The following is a 19,682-nucleotide window of genomic DNA, read 5'->3' on the forward strand; positions in this document are numbered from 1 at the left end:
CACTGAAGGAAACTATCCCCTACAGTGCCTGTGTAGTAATGGCCAAGCAGGGAGAAGCAGGACTCAAATAGGAAGACAGAAATAAAGAGAGATGAGAAGTGTTTTAGTGAATTGAGGCTTTTGTCTCTGGTTTCACCTTCAAACTATAAAACATCACTGCACAAGTGGAATTTTGCCTTAATGTAGATGAGTCAGGAAGTGGGACTATCCTCGCAGATTTTAAAACTTGATTTTTGGTGGTGTTTATATATAAACCATGGGAAGAGGAAAGGCATGAGTTTGCAATTTGAAGCCTTAACAGTAAGTTATCATTATGCAGAGCAAACAGCAATACTGTTAAAATTAATTGCTCTCAGGAGAAATATCTTTTTCATTCAGCAGCTAGTGCTTGAGTGCTGAAATTCTGACTGTTTTGGGGATTTGGTAACAAGGCTTCCTAAGGCATCTCCATACACTTCAATCTGAATTCAAGTTGTTGGTTTATCCACTGAAAAGCATTCATGTCCTGACTTGGGAACTATTTGTTCAATAAAGTAGTGGCGAGAAGTTCTAAAATTCTGCTAGTATTATCTGCAAGGAGCAACAGAGGCAAAAATTACTTCAAATTTCATGTAGGTACCCCTAAGCTGTTCCAAGGGTTTATTTTAATTTATTTATTTATAAGTTGAAAGACTGTTTTACTTTATTTGGCAGAGACTGACATTCTGGATTAGATGTGCTACTTAACTTTCCTAGGCTTCTGTCTGCATACGTTATAATAATTTTCATTTCTGATTTTCATAATTCACTTTCAAGTGATGTGGCAGCATCAGTAAAACGCCAAATTTAAGTGCTTTTTATTTGAGTGGACATTTATCTGATATTCTTTTTAATTGGTATCATTCTATTAATAATTAACTTTTTCTTGTTCTGTTTGTTTTCCAAAGGCTGTGTAGATGATATTGTAACTGTATTGGCTGAAGAACATGGTTGCCTTGATATTATTAAGGTTTGTGAAACTTATTTGTTCTTCCATGCTGTCTTACCCAGAATATTTGCATATTTATTTTTTAATTCATTTGGTCAATTACTGTATTGCAGTATGATGAAAAATTTTGAAGTCATAACTACATATCTAAGATCCTTTCAAATAGCCAGCACCTGTAATATTCTTTCTTAAAATTGCTGTCAGTCTCAGTAAATGTTAATGCTCTCTGAGTAGTTTAATAAGCTATAAATTTTCTTTAAAGTTTTGGTGATAAAGTATTTTTCTTCCAGAAATTGTGTCCTCCAGCTGGTCCACTTTACAGATTCTGATAGTGTAGGTTTATATAGTTCAACTTTTCCTTACCCACAAAAATGATTACTGAGTCTTAGTGTCTGTATATTTTGGGACATTATATGGAAGAGTTCTGATTGTTAGCAGAAGGAAGAGGCCAGGCACTGCATTGTTTCCAGCAGGGTACAGAATATCTAAATTAAAAAAGAACTAAAAGGCTGCATACATTGCACATTTTTCAGATTTTTTCCCCTAAATGAAATGTAGGACTGGGAGGTGAGAAGAATTGCTTCCCCAGAATTTTGGTCTCACACGGCCAACCTCATGTGCGTAGGTGTGAAATTTTATTGCCCTCAAAGGAATATCCTGTATGTTAAAAGCTAAGTATGAGCCAAGTGACTTGCTGAATTAAGACAGTAATCAACAGACCTCCTCCATATTTTTCTTATGTTCCAGGACCTTTCTGAAAATATCACAGCTCTGCTGAAGAAATGCCTTACGTTCCAGCCTTCTAAGAGGCAAGTGTTCAGTCCAAGGGCCTGGTGAACTCTGTGGGTTCCTGTGAAATCAGAAGAACTGTTGCTGAACCTTTCTTTGGAATACTGACATTTGGGCTCCCTATAAGAAATTCTCAGTTTTGTGCTTTTCAGCGATTAAAAGAGAAGAATTAGAGGTCTGAATTTGGGCTGTAAACAGACTAGTTTGTTGTGCTGCGTGAATTGAAAAGTGTTCATAGATATTTTTTGCTATTAGGATTTCTGAAACCCAATATAATTAGCAATAACTTGCTAAAATATTCATTACTGGGGACCTTTGTTGCCAAAATGCTACAATTTTGGGAGCACTTTGCTCTAATTGTTTTATCCTCTTCTCTTAATTTAAGGCCAACTCCAGAGGAATTGCTACATGACAGTTTGTTCAGTGACGTATCCCCACTATATCCTCCCTTCCACAAACCTGCTGGTCTGTTCTCATCTTCTCCAAGGTGTGCCAATTTAACACTGCCTGAAGACATAAGTCAATTATGTAAAGGTAATAGCAGGTAGTGTGATAAATGTCATTGGACGGGGAAGGAAAATAAAGTGTTGCTGCATTTTCTCTCCAACAAATTATTGACAGACACTAGATGTTAAATGCTACAGCACTAGATTAATGCAATGAGTTGTTTAATGGAAGGAGACATGGACAAACATGTTTTCAGGGATATGTGCAAGCCAAAGGAGTCAGATCTTAATTTTTAAGGTTTCAAATTCAGGGGAAAAAATAACATTAGTATTCAAGCCTATGTTGCAAAAGCAGTATTGTCTTTTGCCTTCAAATTTAGACACATGTATGTAGAAGATCATTTTTTTCTGCTAATGATAATTGAATTTTTTTAGATTGTAACATAAAATGATTTTTGAAAGTACTGGAAAGCAAAGTCTTTATGAAAGAGGTCACATTCTGGACTAAAAGATTAAAGTTCTAAGTTATAAACCACAGTATGTTGAAAATGTTATGGCTCTTAAATCCTGATTAGTTTTTTTCTTATGTACTTGGAGATGTTTAGAAAATCAATCTAGACAGAGACTTTTTGCCTTGTTAGAATGAGTGTTGTATGTGAAGGGGAGAGAGATTATAACTACACAGTCAGAATCACTTGTTTCTTATTATTAGTCTTAGTGCTATGCAAAAAACACTGTTTTGTTTTGTTTAAAAACACATAGGAAACAAAAGTCCACACTCAGTTTATTCATGTGAGGAGTTCATGACAAACTGCAGAAATATCTGCTTTTTTAATGACTGCTTTCCTTAAGTCTCCTTAAAGAGCACTTGCAAAGGAAAGATCACTTTTCCTCTAACTTCACATTAAGGTTATGACCTTTCAAGCAGAATATTTTTTTTTTCAGCAGTACGTGTTTAGAGTGTAGAAAGAACCACAAACTACCTAAAAGGCTGTAATTTATTTTTGTGTCATTTCTCCCAACAGATGAAGATAATGATTACCTAGCAGAAAGATCAGTTGAAGAGGTTTATTATCTCTGGTGTTTGGCTGGAGGAGACTTGGAAAAAGAACTTGTCAACAAGGAAATAATTCGATCAAAGCCACCTGTCTGCACACTTCCCAAGTAAGGGTGGAGAAGCACTTTAAAGGGATGGATGGATGGATGGATGGATGGATGGATGGATGGATGGATGGATGGATGGATGGATGGATGGATGGATGGATGATGGATGGATGGAAAACACTAGTGATTGCGAGAGAGCATACTTAGTTTAAAGACCTGTACATGTGAAAACACTGAAAATGGCATTCTTGAACAGAAGGAAACTGTCACTTTCCCTCTTATCCAGTTTAAGGCATTATTTGAATGCCTTATATCTATTGTACCTTGTACCTATTGCTTTCTGAAATTTGAGAAGATGCTGGTGAAGTGGAAAATACTGTAATGGGAGTGCCTAAATTTTGCACACTTTTCAGTAGTATAAAGTTCTACCAATAATGTCTCACTGTGCTTCAGGAGGATATTTGTAATCTAATTTAATAGGTTATGTAGCAAATTCTCACATTCTGAATTCCCTTTCACAGAGCAGCAGTACTGAATGGAGAAACCAACTAGCAGATTAGCTAGTTACTTTTTTTCCAAAATGCTTTGTTTTATGATTTAGAACTCTGCAACAGCATTTTAGTGATTGCTACTTTTATCTTACTGCTGCACATGTTGCAATTTTATGTAGAACATTATGATGTTTTAATCCTATGATCTGATCCTAGTAGCATAATTAGGTGCCCATATATATTAATTTACTGGTTTTGTGTTTAAAAAACAGATGAAGTGTGTTTACAGCCAAAATGCAATATCTTTTAAAAGAAAAATAGTGGAAATAGATTTAAGTGTTATTTTGGTATCAAAATTAGTGTGAGATTTTTGAGGTGTTGCTTATTTCTTTGCCCATAGGTGAATACAGATACTTTTCAATTTTGAGGGACGAATATTTTCCACCATACTGTCTATCTTGAAGATGAGGAGTTAATTTCAAAAATGCAATCTATCTCTTAAGTGACACTGAGAATGCTAGGTTAAATTATGAAAATCCAGTTTCATGTGGCCTACTTTTAAAATATCATAATAATGGAAAATTTCTGTACACTCTATCTTGGATACATTTGTATCCTTAGATGGACTGCAACAGAAAAGGTCAGGCTTTCACTTGGGGTTTTTTGTCATGATGGGAACTGCCTTTCATATGATAATAATGTTTTATGTTTGCTTTTCACAATAAATGACAGATCTGTTCTGTGTGAGAACAAGGAATAAAAGGGGTTATTAATCCCGTATCTCATAACTCTTTCTTTATATGCAAAGCAAAGTTACAGAAAACCTGAAATGTGCCATTTTACAGAAGAAGCTGTCTGAATAAATTAAGTTTATTGTATTTTCCCTTGATAGCAGGTTTCATGCCATGCAGAGTCAATACAGTATACTTCTAAGACTTAATACTTTGTTTTAAAGAGGAAACTTCTTGATGTAAGAGATTTTTTTCCTAGCTCAAGTCCTGTGTTAAAAAGTGACGTGATTGTTTTGTTGTTCTCATTTTTGAAGCTTTTTATTAGAAGATGGCGAGAGCTTTGGGCAAGGGCGAGATAGAAGTTCCCTCCTAGATGACACAACTGTGACTTTGTCTCTGTGCCAGCTCCGAAATGTAAGAGTGATATTGTGCATTCATTGTGTTCTTCTCTGCAGAAACATTTGTTTAAAGGGAATATGTAACAGCAGCTCCTACTGCTGTTTCTGCCAACGGAAGTGTCACTGATTCCAAGAGAACACTTCTTAGTGTCCAAGTCAGATTCTGGTTTGTGCAGTTAAATTGCTTTGCCTGCAAAAGCTTAGTAAATTTTATTTGTCTTCTGTCCTTCCCTTTCCTTTTTCTGTTACCTGCTTTGTTCCAGTGTAGTGCAAATTGTTCTGTACCACTTGGTATTCTCCACAATTGCTACAAACTATTTGCTCGGGGAATGTCTTCTGTATGCATTAATTACTGTCTGTCAATGGCTCACATTATCCAAAAATAAACCAATTCATTTCAGTTTCAGCTCCTCTAAAGTTTTATACTTAGCATTGGATACCAATTTTCTGCTAGTTGATTATTAATTTTTGGAATACATGGCATGAAATGGCTAGTTCAAAAGATCTCTTCAAAGCATTTTGCAAAAATGCTGTAATGCAGTTCTCTTCCATCTTCATTGGGAAAATCAGTACATGATAACTCATGATTTGGCTTGGTGTAATGATCAGTTACAAGATTTACTGTATCTATTACTGAAATGTTTTAATTGTTAACTTGTCTTTGCTCATGTAGAGCTTTATTGCTGTCAAATTGGGAAACTATGCTGCACTGTTTGCAGCATGCTTTTTATAGTAGCAAATTCAATTCTGTCAGTTTTTTTCTTTGAAAAACCCTTTTCATAATACAGAGGTTAGGACAAAAAAGAAGGTGACTCCTGACTGCCACCTTAATATTGGAGGTAATGTGTCAAACACTGTGTAAACACATTTCTTCAGTAGAACTTTGCACTGCTTCACACAAATGCATCAAGGCAGACCAAAGAACTGGGTTATTTTTGTCAGTAGATCAAGTGGGGCTTGCGAGGCAGGAGGGAGGTTAAAAATATGCAACATCTATTTTAAACATAATACACACTGCAGCTTCTGCTGTTGTTCTCACTAGAGGGCAGTTTTTAAAGGCTTTTTTTAAATGTTTTGATCTGAAATTTTGGATATTGCTGCCTACTTCTATAAGTGCAGCAGGAAATAATTACATACTGAAGTTTCATTTTGTGGAAGATGCAAGACTGAACCTTGCAACATTGGTTGAAGTAAGTTTTTGAACTTGTGCAATTTTTCAGACACCTTTATAGAGCAGAGCATGATGCTTATAATCAAAAGAGGAGCAGTACTGAGTGAATGGAGAGTGAACTCTTCTGTCAGCCCCAAGAGGAGCAGGCTGTGTGCTGTGTGCCTGCAATGTTAAGGGCTGAACTGCAAGACAGAGCACTGCAGGGAACATGGCATTAAACATTAATCATGCACCATAACATGTCTGAAAACTTCAGTCAAAAATCCAGCCCATGTTTGTCTGTCACCTTTGCTGAGTGTATTTCCTAAAAGGAATTCAAGTTTGCATAACTCCTGACCTGATAAGAACCATATAAGCAAGTAGTGCAGTTGCTTTACAGCTACTTGGATAGGAAGACCATGAAGAAAAATGAGAAAACAAAGAGGAACTATGTAATACTACTGATCTATTAATCCATGGTGCCTATAAACTATTTTTTATGGGGCAATAGGTTTATGGATATCTTTAGGCAGGAGGACTTCCATCAACTCCAAAAGCCTGTATAAGCAAAAGGTTTTATTCTTGAAGGCTGAATGCTTCATTGCCGGCAAAGGACTGAGCTAATGTTTAGGTCTCAAGGCAAGTTACTGAATTTGACAAATGAATTGCTGTTTAATAGTTTTTGTATTCCACTAAGATTTCCACTTGAATTCTGAGCAGCATTCTGATAACAAATTATTTTTCTTCCTCCTTTCAGAGACTGAAGGATGTTGGTGGAGAAGCATTTTATCCACTGCTTGAGGATGAGTAAGTATTTGTGCAAATTGGTACATCTGTAACACACTGAATTTTGAGTTATTAGTTTTATTTTTGTGGCACACTGCACAGCTAGACATAACTACCTCCCAAAAGCAAAACTAACATGTCTTTCTTTGGCTCTGAAAGCCAAGAGCTGATAAACATGCGCTTCAGACCCTGATACCAAACTGAGGATCTTAGCCTCTGTCCTGGAAGTCAATTGTTTGTGTTGAATACTCAAAATTACTCGTTTATTCTTGTTTCTGACTAAGAAATGCTTCATGCAGTATTAATTATTTTCAGTGATTTCGTTTTCTTGCTGTTCATTGTTACCCTTTTTTTTTCCAGCCAGCCAGCTTTACCTCATTCCAACAGTAGCAACGAGCTCTCTGCAGCTGCTACCCTTCCTCTGATCATCCGGGAGAGGGACACAGAGTACCAGCTAAACAGAATTGTCCTGTTTGACAGGCTGTTGAAGGTATGGAGGACTTGTGATGCCGGATAATTGGATTTGGTCTGTTAATTGGAAGATTTTGAAAGACCAAGTAATTGTAAAAGGAAGCAGAGGTACAGGAGACCACAGCAGGAGAAGGGGAAGAAAAAAACCCTTCAGAAGTGTAAGAAGATTGTAAATAAAAATAGAACAAATTCTTCTCAGTACTGGTGAATATAAACATAGATTTTAAAGTAGCCACATGGAAATAGAGCTGCTGCTAATACTGGTTATTTACTGATGAAAATAATTTTACATCCTTTATTTTATAACAGACTAAACTATTATAGGTATAAATATGCCTGTAACATTTCTGCATTACCAAGCTGTAAAGTATTTGAAGACATGGCAGTGCTATGTTATAAATGTGAGATTTATACTGGGTAAAGGAATAGCAGCCCCTAATTTACATATATGCAGAGATTATTCTCGTTTAAGAATGAGAGAGCTGATGCATAAACTATTATCAGGCATAAACTAGAAATGTTTAATAAAACCAAGGTGGATACATATTATGAAAAGAAAGATATAATGAAGAAAAAAATTGATAGTACAAATTTGGATTAGTAGATCTATCCAGTATATACCAAAGCACATGAATGCATTTATGAGAAAGAGCAGACATTTTAACATAAAACAGTAGTCCTTCATTCAAGCCTTCCAGTTAGGGATTAAATTCACTTTTTGTGTAACTTGTATTCACTGTTTTCATTTGGGGAAAGACTGTTTCTGTTTTGAGATTTGAATTATTTCAGTTACGTGATAACTTTTTTTTTTGGTTAATCTCTTCTCTTTGAAGGCCTACCCATACAAGAAAAACCAAATTTGGAAAGAAGCCAGGATTGACATTCCTCCCCTTCTGAGAGGCATAACTTGGGCTGCCTTGTTGGGTGTTGAGGTAAGGGTGTTTGGAGAAGTTCCAGTACTGACTGGCGATGGAGTGAATTAGGAATGGGGTCAAGGAAGCTGGAATGGGTTTAAAGATCTGGCAGGTAGGTTGCTGGAATTTCAAACAAAATGAGTCATGAAATTGTGCAAATAAAGATGATGTTCTGACAAACTTGCTTCTTTTCTGTAAGGTTATTTGATTTCAGAAAGCATATGTGAACTTGACTGCCTTTAATTTTGATTATTATTTTCAGTGGAAAATAGTACCCTGACATTTGGCAGTTAACTGGGGAGTTTTTTGTTTTGATTTTTAATATTTTGACAAATGCAATTGGCAATCCTTCTGCTCCAGTCAGCAGAAAAACACACATGAAATGTGTTTTTCTCACCTACCAATCAATACACTTCCCCAATACACTTCCCCAATACACTTCTTTGTTATATATTCAATCAATACACTTCCCAGAAAGAATGGAGAATAAATCAATCAAATACAGTCCTTTGGGATAATGGAATGTCCCAGAAAAGAGGGCTTCTCACAGAGTTGCTGGACTACCCAGCTTTTGGATTTACCTTGCTTGCAATCCTGCAGCAGCAGATCATAAAGATTCTTAGAGATAACACATCCTAGGTTATTCATGAGATTTAGCTTAGGATGTGGTCTTTTGAGTACCATATAATATAATCAACAAAAAAGCTGGAAAGATGAAGAAAAACCACTGGTCAGGCTTGTAGCCTGAGTCTTAGGAAATGAGTCAATTCTCATGCTTCAGCAACTTGCCATCTGTACAATATGGGTGTTTTCCTGTCCCATAACATTAAAATGGACTTGTTAATAGAATAGAGAGCACCTCTTGACTTGAAAATGGGAAACTACAAAGTGCATAGCTTTCTACATAAACAACTGAAAATCACTGATGATCATGCTGAGGAGATCTATAGGAAGGTCTGTATGTCTTGAGTTAGTAATGGAATAAAGATGGTTTTTTTGAACTTAAGCTGTCAGAATCTTCTGTTCTGCTAACTAAAGTTCCTAACAAAAACAGTCAACTTCTCATATCACCATGTACATTGTCATGTGCACTTATGTTGGCAAGGGCTTTCTAAATTCAAATATTCTTCTTCCACATTTAGGGTGCCATAGAAGCAAAATATGATGCCATTGATAAAGACACACCGATTCCTACAGACAGACAAGTAAGATTTACAGTGTTACCAAATATTGTCACTTAAAGATCCTTCCCACCCATCTCTTGCCTGTTACAGCACTTGTGGTGGATAACAACATTATGGCTCCCCTTACCCTCCAGCCTTACACTGTAGCAAAAATCTCGCAAACAGATCGGCACAATTACTTTCACTCAACTTACAACTTGGGGAAGCTGAAATCCTTTTTTACTTTATAATCACTGTTTCTGTGGCAGCAGCAGTGTAGTGAACAGTATTAATGGTTTATTGTTAAAAATCCTGGGTTTACCAAATGCTTGTTGTGCCTGTTGGACCTTGTAGCAATAATGCTGAGGTCCTGTAATGTGAGCTATACTTCACAGAAATGGGGGTTTGAGCAATTTTGTTCTCCAAGAAGAGAATGTTCTCAAATGTTCTCTTACCAGACATAAAAAGACATTACAAACAACTGTTCCTTTCAGTCGGGTGAAGAAATATTTTCCATCCAATTGGTTGCAACATTGAGAACTCTGATTTGGTTACCTTTTAAAGCAAAGCAGTATTACCACCTAAAACGAGTCCAGAAGTAAAATAATCCTGTAACTATCATCTTTTTCTGCCTTTTTCAAGGGCTAGAACCCTTTAAAAAATATAAGTGCAGAAAAGGAGGAAAAAAAAATCTCTATTTTTCAACTTTGGTGTATTAGGTTCCCTGTCAGTTTTGGTTTTGAGAGTGATGGAGGAAGCAGATCATGTATAATGGTGGTCTGACCTGCATATTTTGGCTGACTTCTACCTCTAGTGTTGCAAGATTGCTGTAGTGCTGCCCCACTCATCCCAGTTTCTCTTTGTGTGCTTGGCTGTGGTGCAGATTGAAGTTGATATTCCTCGTTGCCATCAGTATGATGAACTGCTGTCATCACCAGAGGGTCATGCAAAGTTCAGACGTGTATTGAAGGCCTGGGTTGTTTCCCATCCTAATTTGGTGTACTGGCAAGGTGAGTTTGACTGGTTGGCAAGGGTGGATAATTGAATGGAAAGCTTTGATTGACTTAAAAGTACCTCCTGCTTTTCACCCCCACAATATAAGCCTTTTTTTGGATGCTTTCCTTTCTGTTTTCTTTGAAGAATCAATCTGTGCGTTATTGCAAATTTAAATCCTAGTAACTTATATTTAATTTTAAATAAGAAATTGCCCCACTCTGTTATATATTCAGTCTTCATAAGTTTCAGTCACTGTATTTTAAAAAGAAAAGTCTGTTGCTTGCTATTAAGCTCCAAGATAATACTGCAAAAGTTACTGAGTTCTTGGAACAGTAATTGGCATTTCTTGGATGCCTTGGCAGAGCAATCAATTTGGCATTATAGCTGAACAATTTGAAATCCTTGCTGTTTTCATGCATATATTTCACAGTTGTTCTCACCATTACTTGTGAAGGCCTGATAATGCAGAATCAGTATCTAGTGTGCAAATTTTCATTAGAAATTAATGTCTTTATCTTGTGCATTAAAATAAATGAGCTCTTGGTGCTGTTTTTTTCATGGCTCTTCTCTCTTTAGGTCTTGACTCTCTTTGTGCACCGTTTCTGTACTTGAATTTCAACAATGAAGGTGAGTACATTTTTCAGCAGTGAGCAAAGAAAAGCACAGTCTCTCATCTGTATCTACGTGCAGACAGATGTGTGAATCCACTTAGAGATGGAAAGTTTCTGTATCTACAAAGGAATTTTAAAGCTCTTGTTGCCACAGGTCAAAAGAAATGGAGTTTTGAAAACTGAATGTGGTGTACTGCTCTTCAAGCAGGGTTTCAAGTGTTGTGTATTGCCAAGTGCAATAATGATATATTTTAAAAAGCACAAGTAATCTTAAGTAGAAAAAGGAAGAAATGCTGCTGTCGCACTTGTGTTTTTAAATGAAGCTGTAGTTCAGCCTTGCTTAAGGTGAATGTATTAATTGGTAACCGAAGTGTTAAACTGTCAGACCAGCTTTGTTCAGAAAAATTTATGGTAGTTTTAAATGCCTGATTCAGATCAGCTTTAGATATCTGACCATTAGCTTCTTAGAATGTGATTTGTTCATAACAGGTGTAGTCCAAGCTTTTATTGTCTTGTACTTGGCTTTCTTTGTATAAGATCTCGGTGTGGGAAAAATAGTTTCTTAGGACAATGACTCCTATTATACTTACTGTGCATACAATCGTTTTTGTGTACAGATTGATTTAGGTATTTATGCTTATTATCTGGTTAATAATGAACTTTTTAAGGTGTAGTTAAATTCTGCCTCTGTCATTGCATCTGTTTTTGTTTTTTTTTTTTAATTCTTTCAGCTCTGGCATATGCCTGCATGTCTGCTTTTATTCCAAAGTATTTGTATAACTTCTTTCTGAAGGACAATTCTCATGTTATTCAAGGTAAGTCGGTCCCTTTATTTGGTGTAGTTCTAAGAGAAGTAAAATTGTTTCTGGATATGTAAATACACTTTTTCAAGAGGTTGCAAAATTGGGATGCAGTTAACATCATGTAACACTGCAAGAAAATTTGGAACAAAGTAAGCGGTTAAGGATTCAGACAGGATTAAAAATCAAGAAGTGCACACGCACAAAAGTGTTCTGTGTAATATCCAGGGTAAGAGTCAGTCCATCCTGGTAAATAGTGGTAAAAAGTGGTAAATAGTCTTTCTAGTGTTACATTGTAAAGGCTTACCCTTCAGGTGATCAAAGTCATCTGTTAGAGGAACTGTTGAACAATAGGGGAAAATGAGGAAGAACAGAACAAACTAGGGGTTCTTCAGAAAATGAAAGTTAGGGTATTCAGGAAAATAGGGATTCAAGGGGAGTTTCTTATTGAGCAGATGATGTTATTCAATACAGGACAGGAGCTGGAAAACCCTGAGGAATAATATTCCATAGTTCAGCCTTCAACAAGTACATAGGTAACTTAGATGAATTAAAACAATAGCTAGGAATGTCCGTTCTAATTGAAAAGTAATTTTAAATTTCATGGAAACATGAAAAAGGAACTGTCTCCACCTAGAAAGTCATCTTGGCACAGTCTGTGTTGGGAAGATAATTTGTCTTTCAGACGGTCTTTAAAAAACAAAAAAAGCTGTTTCAAAAGCCATTAGTAATCAAAAGAAACAGGTGGTAATTAATGTTTTTAATTGCAAGCAGTTATGAATGCCTATTGAATACTGAGTATCACCATGACTTGCTGTCCTTGTATTTCTTTTAAATAAATTCTTTTGTATATTTCTCATGAAACTTGTCAGCTTTAAAGTGTCTGTCATTTTTGTCTTCAAGGAAGGTAATTAAAAACTGATCCACAAAACTTTAAAAGCATTTACATATTGGATAATTGGAAGAGAGCTAATATAAGGAGAGAATGCCAGGGTTAGGAGAGTTTATGTACAGAAGACAATGGGTAAGAGATGTTATGAACTGAATAAAAAAATAGGAAAATTTATTCCAGAAAATATGTTTGCATCCTTTTGTCTGTAAAGAAAGATTGCTTGCAGTAAAGATCTAAAGATGAAAAGAGTAAATATGTTCCTCTGAAGACAACTGCTTTAGACTTCAAGATTAATAGCTTGGTAAAGACTTTTCTCAAGAGGTTATAGTGTTCCATAAAATAATGCTTTTGCTCTCTAGGGTTTCCTGATGTTATTCCTAAGGAGCTTTGCAAAAAATGTATCAGCTAAAGTTAGAAATACAGGTTGGTAGGATTCTGTGAACCAAAGTAGTGTAGGTATTCCTGAGTTCCTGTTCTGCATCTGGCATCATCAAGACTCAAGAAGGTTGGACCTTTCAGGGTTCTTTCAGTATTCTAATTAATCCTTTCTAGGGTTATATATTAAAACACAATGTATAAATAAAGGTATAAAGGAAGATGCTTTTTAAGATAGAGGAAAGGGTTAAGAATGTGTCATTTAGCTACCCACTGCAATTTTAGCTGCTGTGTGTCTTCTGTGTAGATAGAAACTGTGTGGAGCATTGAGATGCCAGCACGTTCTGGAAACAGAGTTTGCATTCTCTGTCTGTTGCTCCCCTGTTCTTTAGCTGTCCACGCCTTAATTGCTCTGTTCTTGGGAACATGGAGGAAAAGGAATTACCATCTGTTACAAAATTGCAATTATTGCCTCTTCAGCTTTCTTCTAACAGAGTGTGTGACAGTGTGGACAAAACTGGGAGAGGGGCAGAGCAGAGAGAAATCTGTCCCTGTCCTGTGTTCTGCTGTCTGCTTCTCTTCCAATTAAAAGCAAGTGTTGTTTAGACAACTTAATGAAATTGTACCCATCAACCTAATAGGCCAGGCTGAAGATGTAATAAATTTTATCTTTTATGGTGTGTATTTCTCCTTGCTGGTTACTAAACAGTCTTTAACTTTGCATGTCAAGCATACATCACAACCTAAGTGTGTGCCAAGTTAAACCATTGTTAAAAATCCAAATTGAGAAGTACTAAAGAAGAAAAATTAAATGTTTCTTCTCTGTATTGAATGTAATGGTAACAAGCAGTACAGCAGTGGTATTCACTTGCTATTTTATTGTAGGTTTAAAATGAGTGGCTTTCCTACAGCCCTGTTGTGAGCTAGCAGCATGTGATGATTTGTGGTTTTGACAACAGTCTTGGATTTGTCATTTCAGAGTACCTGACAGTGTTTTCCCAGATGATTGCATTCCATGATCCAGAGCTGAGTAACCACCTCAATGAAATTGGGTTTATTCCTGATGTAAGTGCTAAGGATCCTTTTAAGTATTATCCAGAGGAAATAAAAAATGGATAATGAGGGAAACTGGTATGAGATGCCTTTCCAGACTGCTTCAGTAGCACTTTGACAAAAGTGAAACTTCCATATTAATAGACCTTCCTGAATATGCTGATAAAATGGTAAAGTTTTGATTGTTATTTTACGTGCTTTAGTCCTTTCTGTTCTGATGAGATGGTAAATACAATAAAAAAACTACTAGCCAGTCATTATAACTTAGATTCATTTTGAAAGGTATATACAGATCTATTTTTGAAATGTGGGTTAATATATAAAAAATTACTGTACTCATAAAGTGCTAATAGCAAAATTACTGCAGATAATTGAATGCTGTTGATTAGCACAAATGACACCTTATTTTGCAAATTATAGAAAAAGTCCATGATCATCAATCTTGTAGATATTTCAGACCTTGGAAAATGTTAAGCAGCTATTTGCTGGAGTGTGTCTCAAATGTGGGACAAGTGCATAACATAGACTCGAGTTTAATGCTTCCATTGGAAAAAAATCTCTTAGATGGAGGAAAATGAAAACTGAAAACACAGCCACAAAATAGTAGAGAGGATGGGCTTTGTTGGAAAAAGCAAAACCAGGCCTTCTTTAGAGCCTCACTTCTAGCTATCACTGTAAATAGTAAAGCTTTCCTCCTTTTTTTTAGAGAGGTGTGTATAGTAAAGAAAGCCAAAATAAAAATGTTTGTCTGCCTACAAATACTGATGTTTCTGAAAAGTAGATTTAGGCAAAGCCGTAGGGATAACGTTAATTAATATCGTCTATATCATTCTGTATTTGGCATTTAGAAATTTGGTAATTACCAATTGGTCATAAGAACAGATGATGATTGAGAGCTCGAAATGAAGAAGATAACTGAACTCAGGAGATGTTGATGTAGAAATGCAAATTTCATAAGTAAGAAATTTGTATGCATTGCTTCTATAAGCAATACAATGTTTAGCTTAAAAGAAAAGCCTCATGCTTATTAGGAAATACTTTAAGTTGGAGCAGCAAGATCAAGCCTCTGAAAGTCCTTTGTTTTACAAAGGATTAAAGAATTTGTGGATGTTTGGGACTGGCAGATACTCTTTATCACTGTTTATTAATATTGTAATAGAAAAGACAGTGTATATTTTCATTTGTAGAGGAGGTTTTTAATCTAATAATATTGTTTGACTGATACAAATTTAGGAGATACAGTGGTTAAAATGAGCAGAAGACAAAGCCAGTGTATTGCCTTATAAAGAGAGGAGTTTGAGAAAGCCACATGTATTTCAAATGACACACATCTGAAGAGGACAGGTGGGAGGAAGATGAAAGGAAAGTGAGGAGAAGGAGGAGTATTCATCTATAGAAAGCCTAAATATTTGGGTAGATGAAGTGCAAGGGTTAACAGCAATATTTAACATTCCTGAGGGAGGATCAATTTTGCAGCATCACTGTATAAATGCATTTGATGCTTATTTTTTAAAGGCTGCAGATGACCAAAACAATTCTCCTGTGTATTTAGTCCAGGATGCTAATTCCCACTAAGGAGCTAGAGATGTAATTTCCCTGACCACCTTACAGGTCCTTGTGTGGGCTACTAATCTACACTAGGGCTCTGTAGCAGCCCATCTTGTGTCTTACCTGTATTTCAGCAGCTCCTTGTGTCTGCCTATACAGTTATAATTCTCCACTGAAGACTTCCAAGGTACAAGTCAGATGGAATAGTTTGAAATCACATGTTTTGCTATATTTTAGTTTCTGTTGTGCTAGTCATTGGACCGTACATCGTCATACATGAGCCTTGTCTCTAAATCTGATAATCTATAGATGATTAGGTAATATAGTAAACAATTGCAAAAGAGGAATATTTTTTTAAAACTCTTGCATTGAATAAAAATGCAGGTTCTAAAATTAACACTAACCTGTGAAGAGAGTTTATCCTTTCTGAATTATCTGTCAGGGTTTGGGGTTTTTTATTAAGTAAAAGTTGTTCTGCCTTTTAGATTAGTCAGAGAGGTGATTTTCTGTGACTGTAACAAGGCAGCATAGGATCCATCAAGGTGAAGGATATGCAGTGTAGTAATGAGATCTGAACCAGAGTTTCGTGCTTGAGTACTAATCCTATCAAAGTAAATCCTGATTAATCTTTCATCATTGAAAGGCAGGCTCTGCTGCAGGGAAGATTGGGTTCCTGGCACCCCCTTCTCATTTGCTTCAGGTCACGTAGCTCTCAGAATATTGAACACTGCTGAAGCTTGAGTCCTGGGGAATATTATTAGCTGATGTGGTGCCTGGATTAAGTACATTGCTGTGGCTATGTGATTTGCATATAAATAGAGGGATAATACATACGGTGAATCTTACAGTGAATCTTTGCTCACTCTCCCAAAATCTATACTCTTCTCCACCCTGTATAATGCTGTATAACACATTACTTATTTTACTGACTAATTCTGACCCTAAACAGCAGACCATGTTAAAGAAGAAAATGAAGAAAAACAAAGTGCACAATGTTGCTAAAAGTGCAGCCATTGCCATAAATTACTCTAAAGCACTTTCAGCTGTGAATTATGGAAGGTAGACACAGTTGTTTTCTATCCACTAACATAGAAGGCAAACTGATTGCAGTTCCTTAATATCATTGTGCTGAAGAGATACCTTAGCTTGGTTTTGGTGATATACACGAGGTATTAGTAATAGGGCTGCATCTTAAAAATCCTGCCCTTGAAGTATTTTCTCTGTTTGTCCTGTTACACAATTACCTGAAAATGAATTACAGATATTTTTATCTTGTGAAGAAAGTGATCATTCTTCAAATTTTGTTTGTGTAGGTACATATAGGTGGGTAGAATCTTATATTAAAAATATGATTCAGTTTGCCTTATCTTTGGCACCTTTCTGAAGCCTTTAAATATATGGTTGTCTAGGCACCATATAGGATTGAAACTAAGTACATGTGTTTGTATTTCAAATGTGGAGCAGGAAGGTGAAAGATTGGGAGTTTGTAGAATAGACAATTTCCTTTGGAAGGGACCCACAAGGCTCCTGTAGTCCTGCCTGGCCACCTCAGGGCTGAATTAAAGGGTGCTGTTAAGGGCATTCTCCAAATGCCTCTTAAACACTGGCAGCCTTGGGGCATCAACCACCTCTCTAGGAAGCTTCTTCCAGTGTTTCCACCTTCTTGGTAAAGAAAGGCTTCCTAATGTGCAATTTAAATCTCCCCTGGTGCAGCTTTGAACTATTCCAATATATCCTGTCTCTGGATCCAGGGAGAAGAGCTCAGCATTTCCCTCTCCACCTCTTCCCCTGAAGAAGCTGTAGAAAACAAAAAAATAGGTTTTATTAACAACTGAAAATTAAAGCAAAAAGCAGAAGTTGGAACAGCTGTTAGAACAACTCAGCAAAATAAAATTCTGCTTATTGTTGGACAACATTGTTTCACACATACATCAAACAGGAAAGAAATGAAACAGGCATTTAATAGGAGGAAAAAAAACGCAAACCTCTTTATCTTTGGATTTGGCACCTCATATAAACTGCAATATGTGGTACAGCTAAAGTATATACAGAAAAAAAGTTATACTTTTTCTGTATAACTTATTAATGGAGTTTTTCCTCTGACTTTAACAAATACAATGATTTAAAACAAGGACGTGTTTGTAAGCCTGAAGAAGTTATGAATGCTATTAGTAAGCAAGGAGAGGAAAGGCAGAACATGGGTGGCATTACTCCCTGATGCAAAGCAAAATTAAAATTGTGGCTCCTCTCGAGGTCTGTCTAAAAAATGATGTGTTGGTTTTACAGGCTCTTTTTAAATGTGGCTTATTCTCAGGCTGTTCCAGCAGTTCAGATGGTACTCTTATTACACATTAGGCGTACTTCTCAGCTCGGGAGAGTTAAGTGTCCGGTAAAACCAGAGCCCCCGGAGGTTTCAGGGTTCAGCACTGGAGGGTTGAAATCCCTTTTCCTGGAGCTCCTTGATGCGGAGGCGCGGGCGCTGCTGTTGCGGGCGGCGGCCGCTGGAGGGCGCCATTCCCTAGCGCTGTGCGCGGCCCCGCTCCCCAGCGCGTCCCGAGCTCTGTCCGGGCTCAGAGCGGCTCCTCCTTCCCTTTCAGTGCCCGGGTTGTGCCTTCCCCTTCCTTGCTTGCCCATAGCATCGGTAACCTCTTCGGGCGTACCAACACCTCCTTGTCCTAAAGCATTATTTTTGTTAAAGTCAGAGGAAAAACTCCCTTCAGTAAAAGCTCGCCTTACACCTTCTACTTAAATTGTTTGACCTACTTTTCATGTCACTGCTGATAGGTTTGGTAAGGATGGTTTAGAGCAAAGCAGTGATTTTCCTCGTGATCATATATATGAAATGGAGGAAATAATTGCTTTTAAATACCAAGGAAATAATGGTTGAATGGTTTGCATAATATGTACCTTCAAGCAAAGAGGAGCCTCAGGACACTAGGCTTGTTTTCTTGCTGCATGGGAAGCAAGATATTGCACATAAACAAAGAGATAAACAGGTATTAGCTGATCACAACCAATGCAGGGGATATTTCAGGGAACGGGATATGTTACTATTCTTAGAATGCCATCTATTTATAACATGACATAGATATACTCAAGGAAATAGTGAGATTGTATTATAAGATTTAATATGATGATAGGAATTGATTTGGTTTGGATTTTGAATGCTTAAAATCAATTGGTGGATTGGGGGTCAAGCTTCATAAAAGCCTGCTAAATTTTGAAAGTGGTGAACAGGTCCTTGAACCTTCCTTAGTTTAGGGGCAGTATGGTTCAGATCTCAGGCACTCAGATGAAAGCATAAGAATATAATTTAGAGCTGTGCTAAGAAGGTTTTCAGCAAATGTGCAGATCATTTAGTCAGAGCCATAACCCAGTTCAGACTTTATGGAATAAGAAGTAATTTATTAACATAATATCAATTATGTTTTCTGCTCCTCATTTGTTTACTTCCAGGAAAAGCTCAATAGGAGGATTAATTTGCACTTTTTACGAGTTAAAAAGTAATATATTAAGCTTTATGTTTAACTGTAAATCTTCATAGCACATGAGCCATGCAGTTGAGTAAAATTTAACAATGATCGTCTCGCTCTTGCATTCTTAATTTACGGAAACTTTCTGCACAGTATGATGTCTTAAGAAAATAGATTCTCTTGCCTTTGCCTTGCTAAAGGCTTCACTGAAAAATTAGAAGTTCTTAATGTGTCATAAATGTTTAGCTCTTTCTCTGTATGATGTCTTGAGTATGAAAGTGTGCAGGCATTGAAGGTTTCCTGTAGCTGTTGCAGCAGCAGCACAATCTCGTAGGGGTGTAAGTGCTGAAGCAGGGCACCTTCGGGTGACACTGCCCCAAAACGGTCACAGTGGAACTGCAGGAATGCTTGGGTGTCCCTGAGCATTTACTGAGAATGAAACTGTCCTTAATTGCTTCACTGCAAGTATGCATTTTAATAAATACCAGCACAGTGGAAAAAGGCAGAGGTGGTTATTTTTTCTC

General features: G+C 36.7%; 1 protein-coding gene across 1 annotated transcript in view; it reads left to right on the plus strand.

Annotated features, from left to right (window-relative positions):
- The window catches only part of TBCK (TBC1 domain containing kinase), an 86,992-nt gene that overhangs the window by 24,296 nt on the left and 43,014 nt on the right, over positions 1-19,682 (plus strand). Inside the window, 13 exon segments of the mRNA XM_054514716.1 lie at positions 927-988; positions 1,715-1,776; positions 2,142-2,290; positions 3,228-3,366; positions 4,843-4,942; positions 6,834-6,883; positions 7,223-7,352; positions 8,167-8,265; positions 9,390-9,452; positions 10,294-10,420; positions 10,983-11,033; positions 11,749-11,832; positions 14,064-14,149. Of these exon segments, the coding sequence (XP_054370691.1) occupies positions 927-988; positions 1,715-1,776; positions 2,142-2,290; positions 3,228-3,366; positions 4,843-4,942; positions 6,834-6,883; positions 7,223-7,352; positions 8,167-8,265; positions 9,390-9,452; positions 10,294-10,420; positions 10,983-11,033; positions 11,749-11,832; positions 14,064-14,149 (1,202 nt within the window).

This window comes from Molothrus ater, chromosome 4, assembly GCF_012460135.2.
Source record: "Molothrus ater isolate BHLD 08-10-18 breed brown headed cowbird chromosome 4, BPBGC_Mater_1.1, whole genome shotgun sequence".
Lineage (NCBI taxonomy): Eukaryota > Metazoa > Chordata > Aves > Passeriformes > Icteridae > Molothrus > Molothrus ater.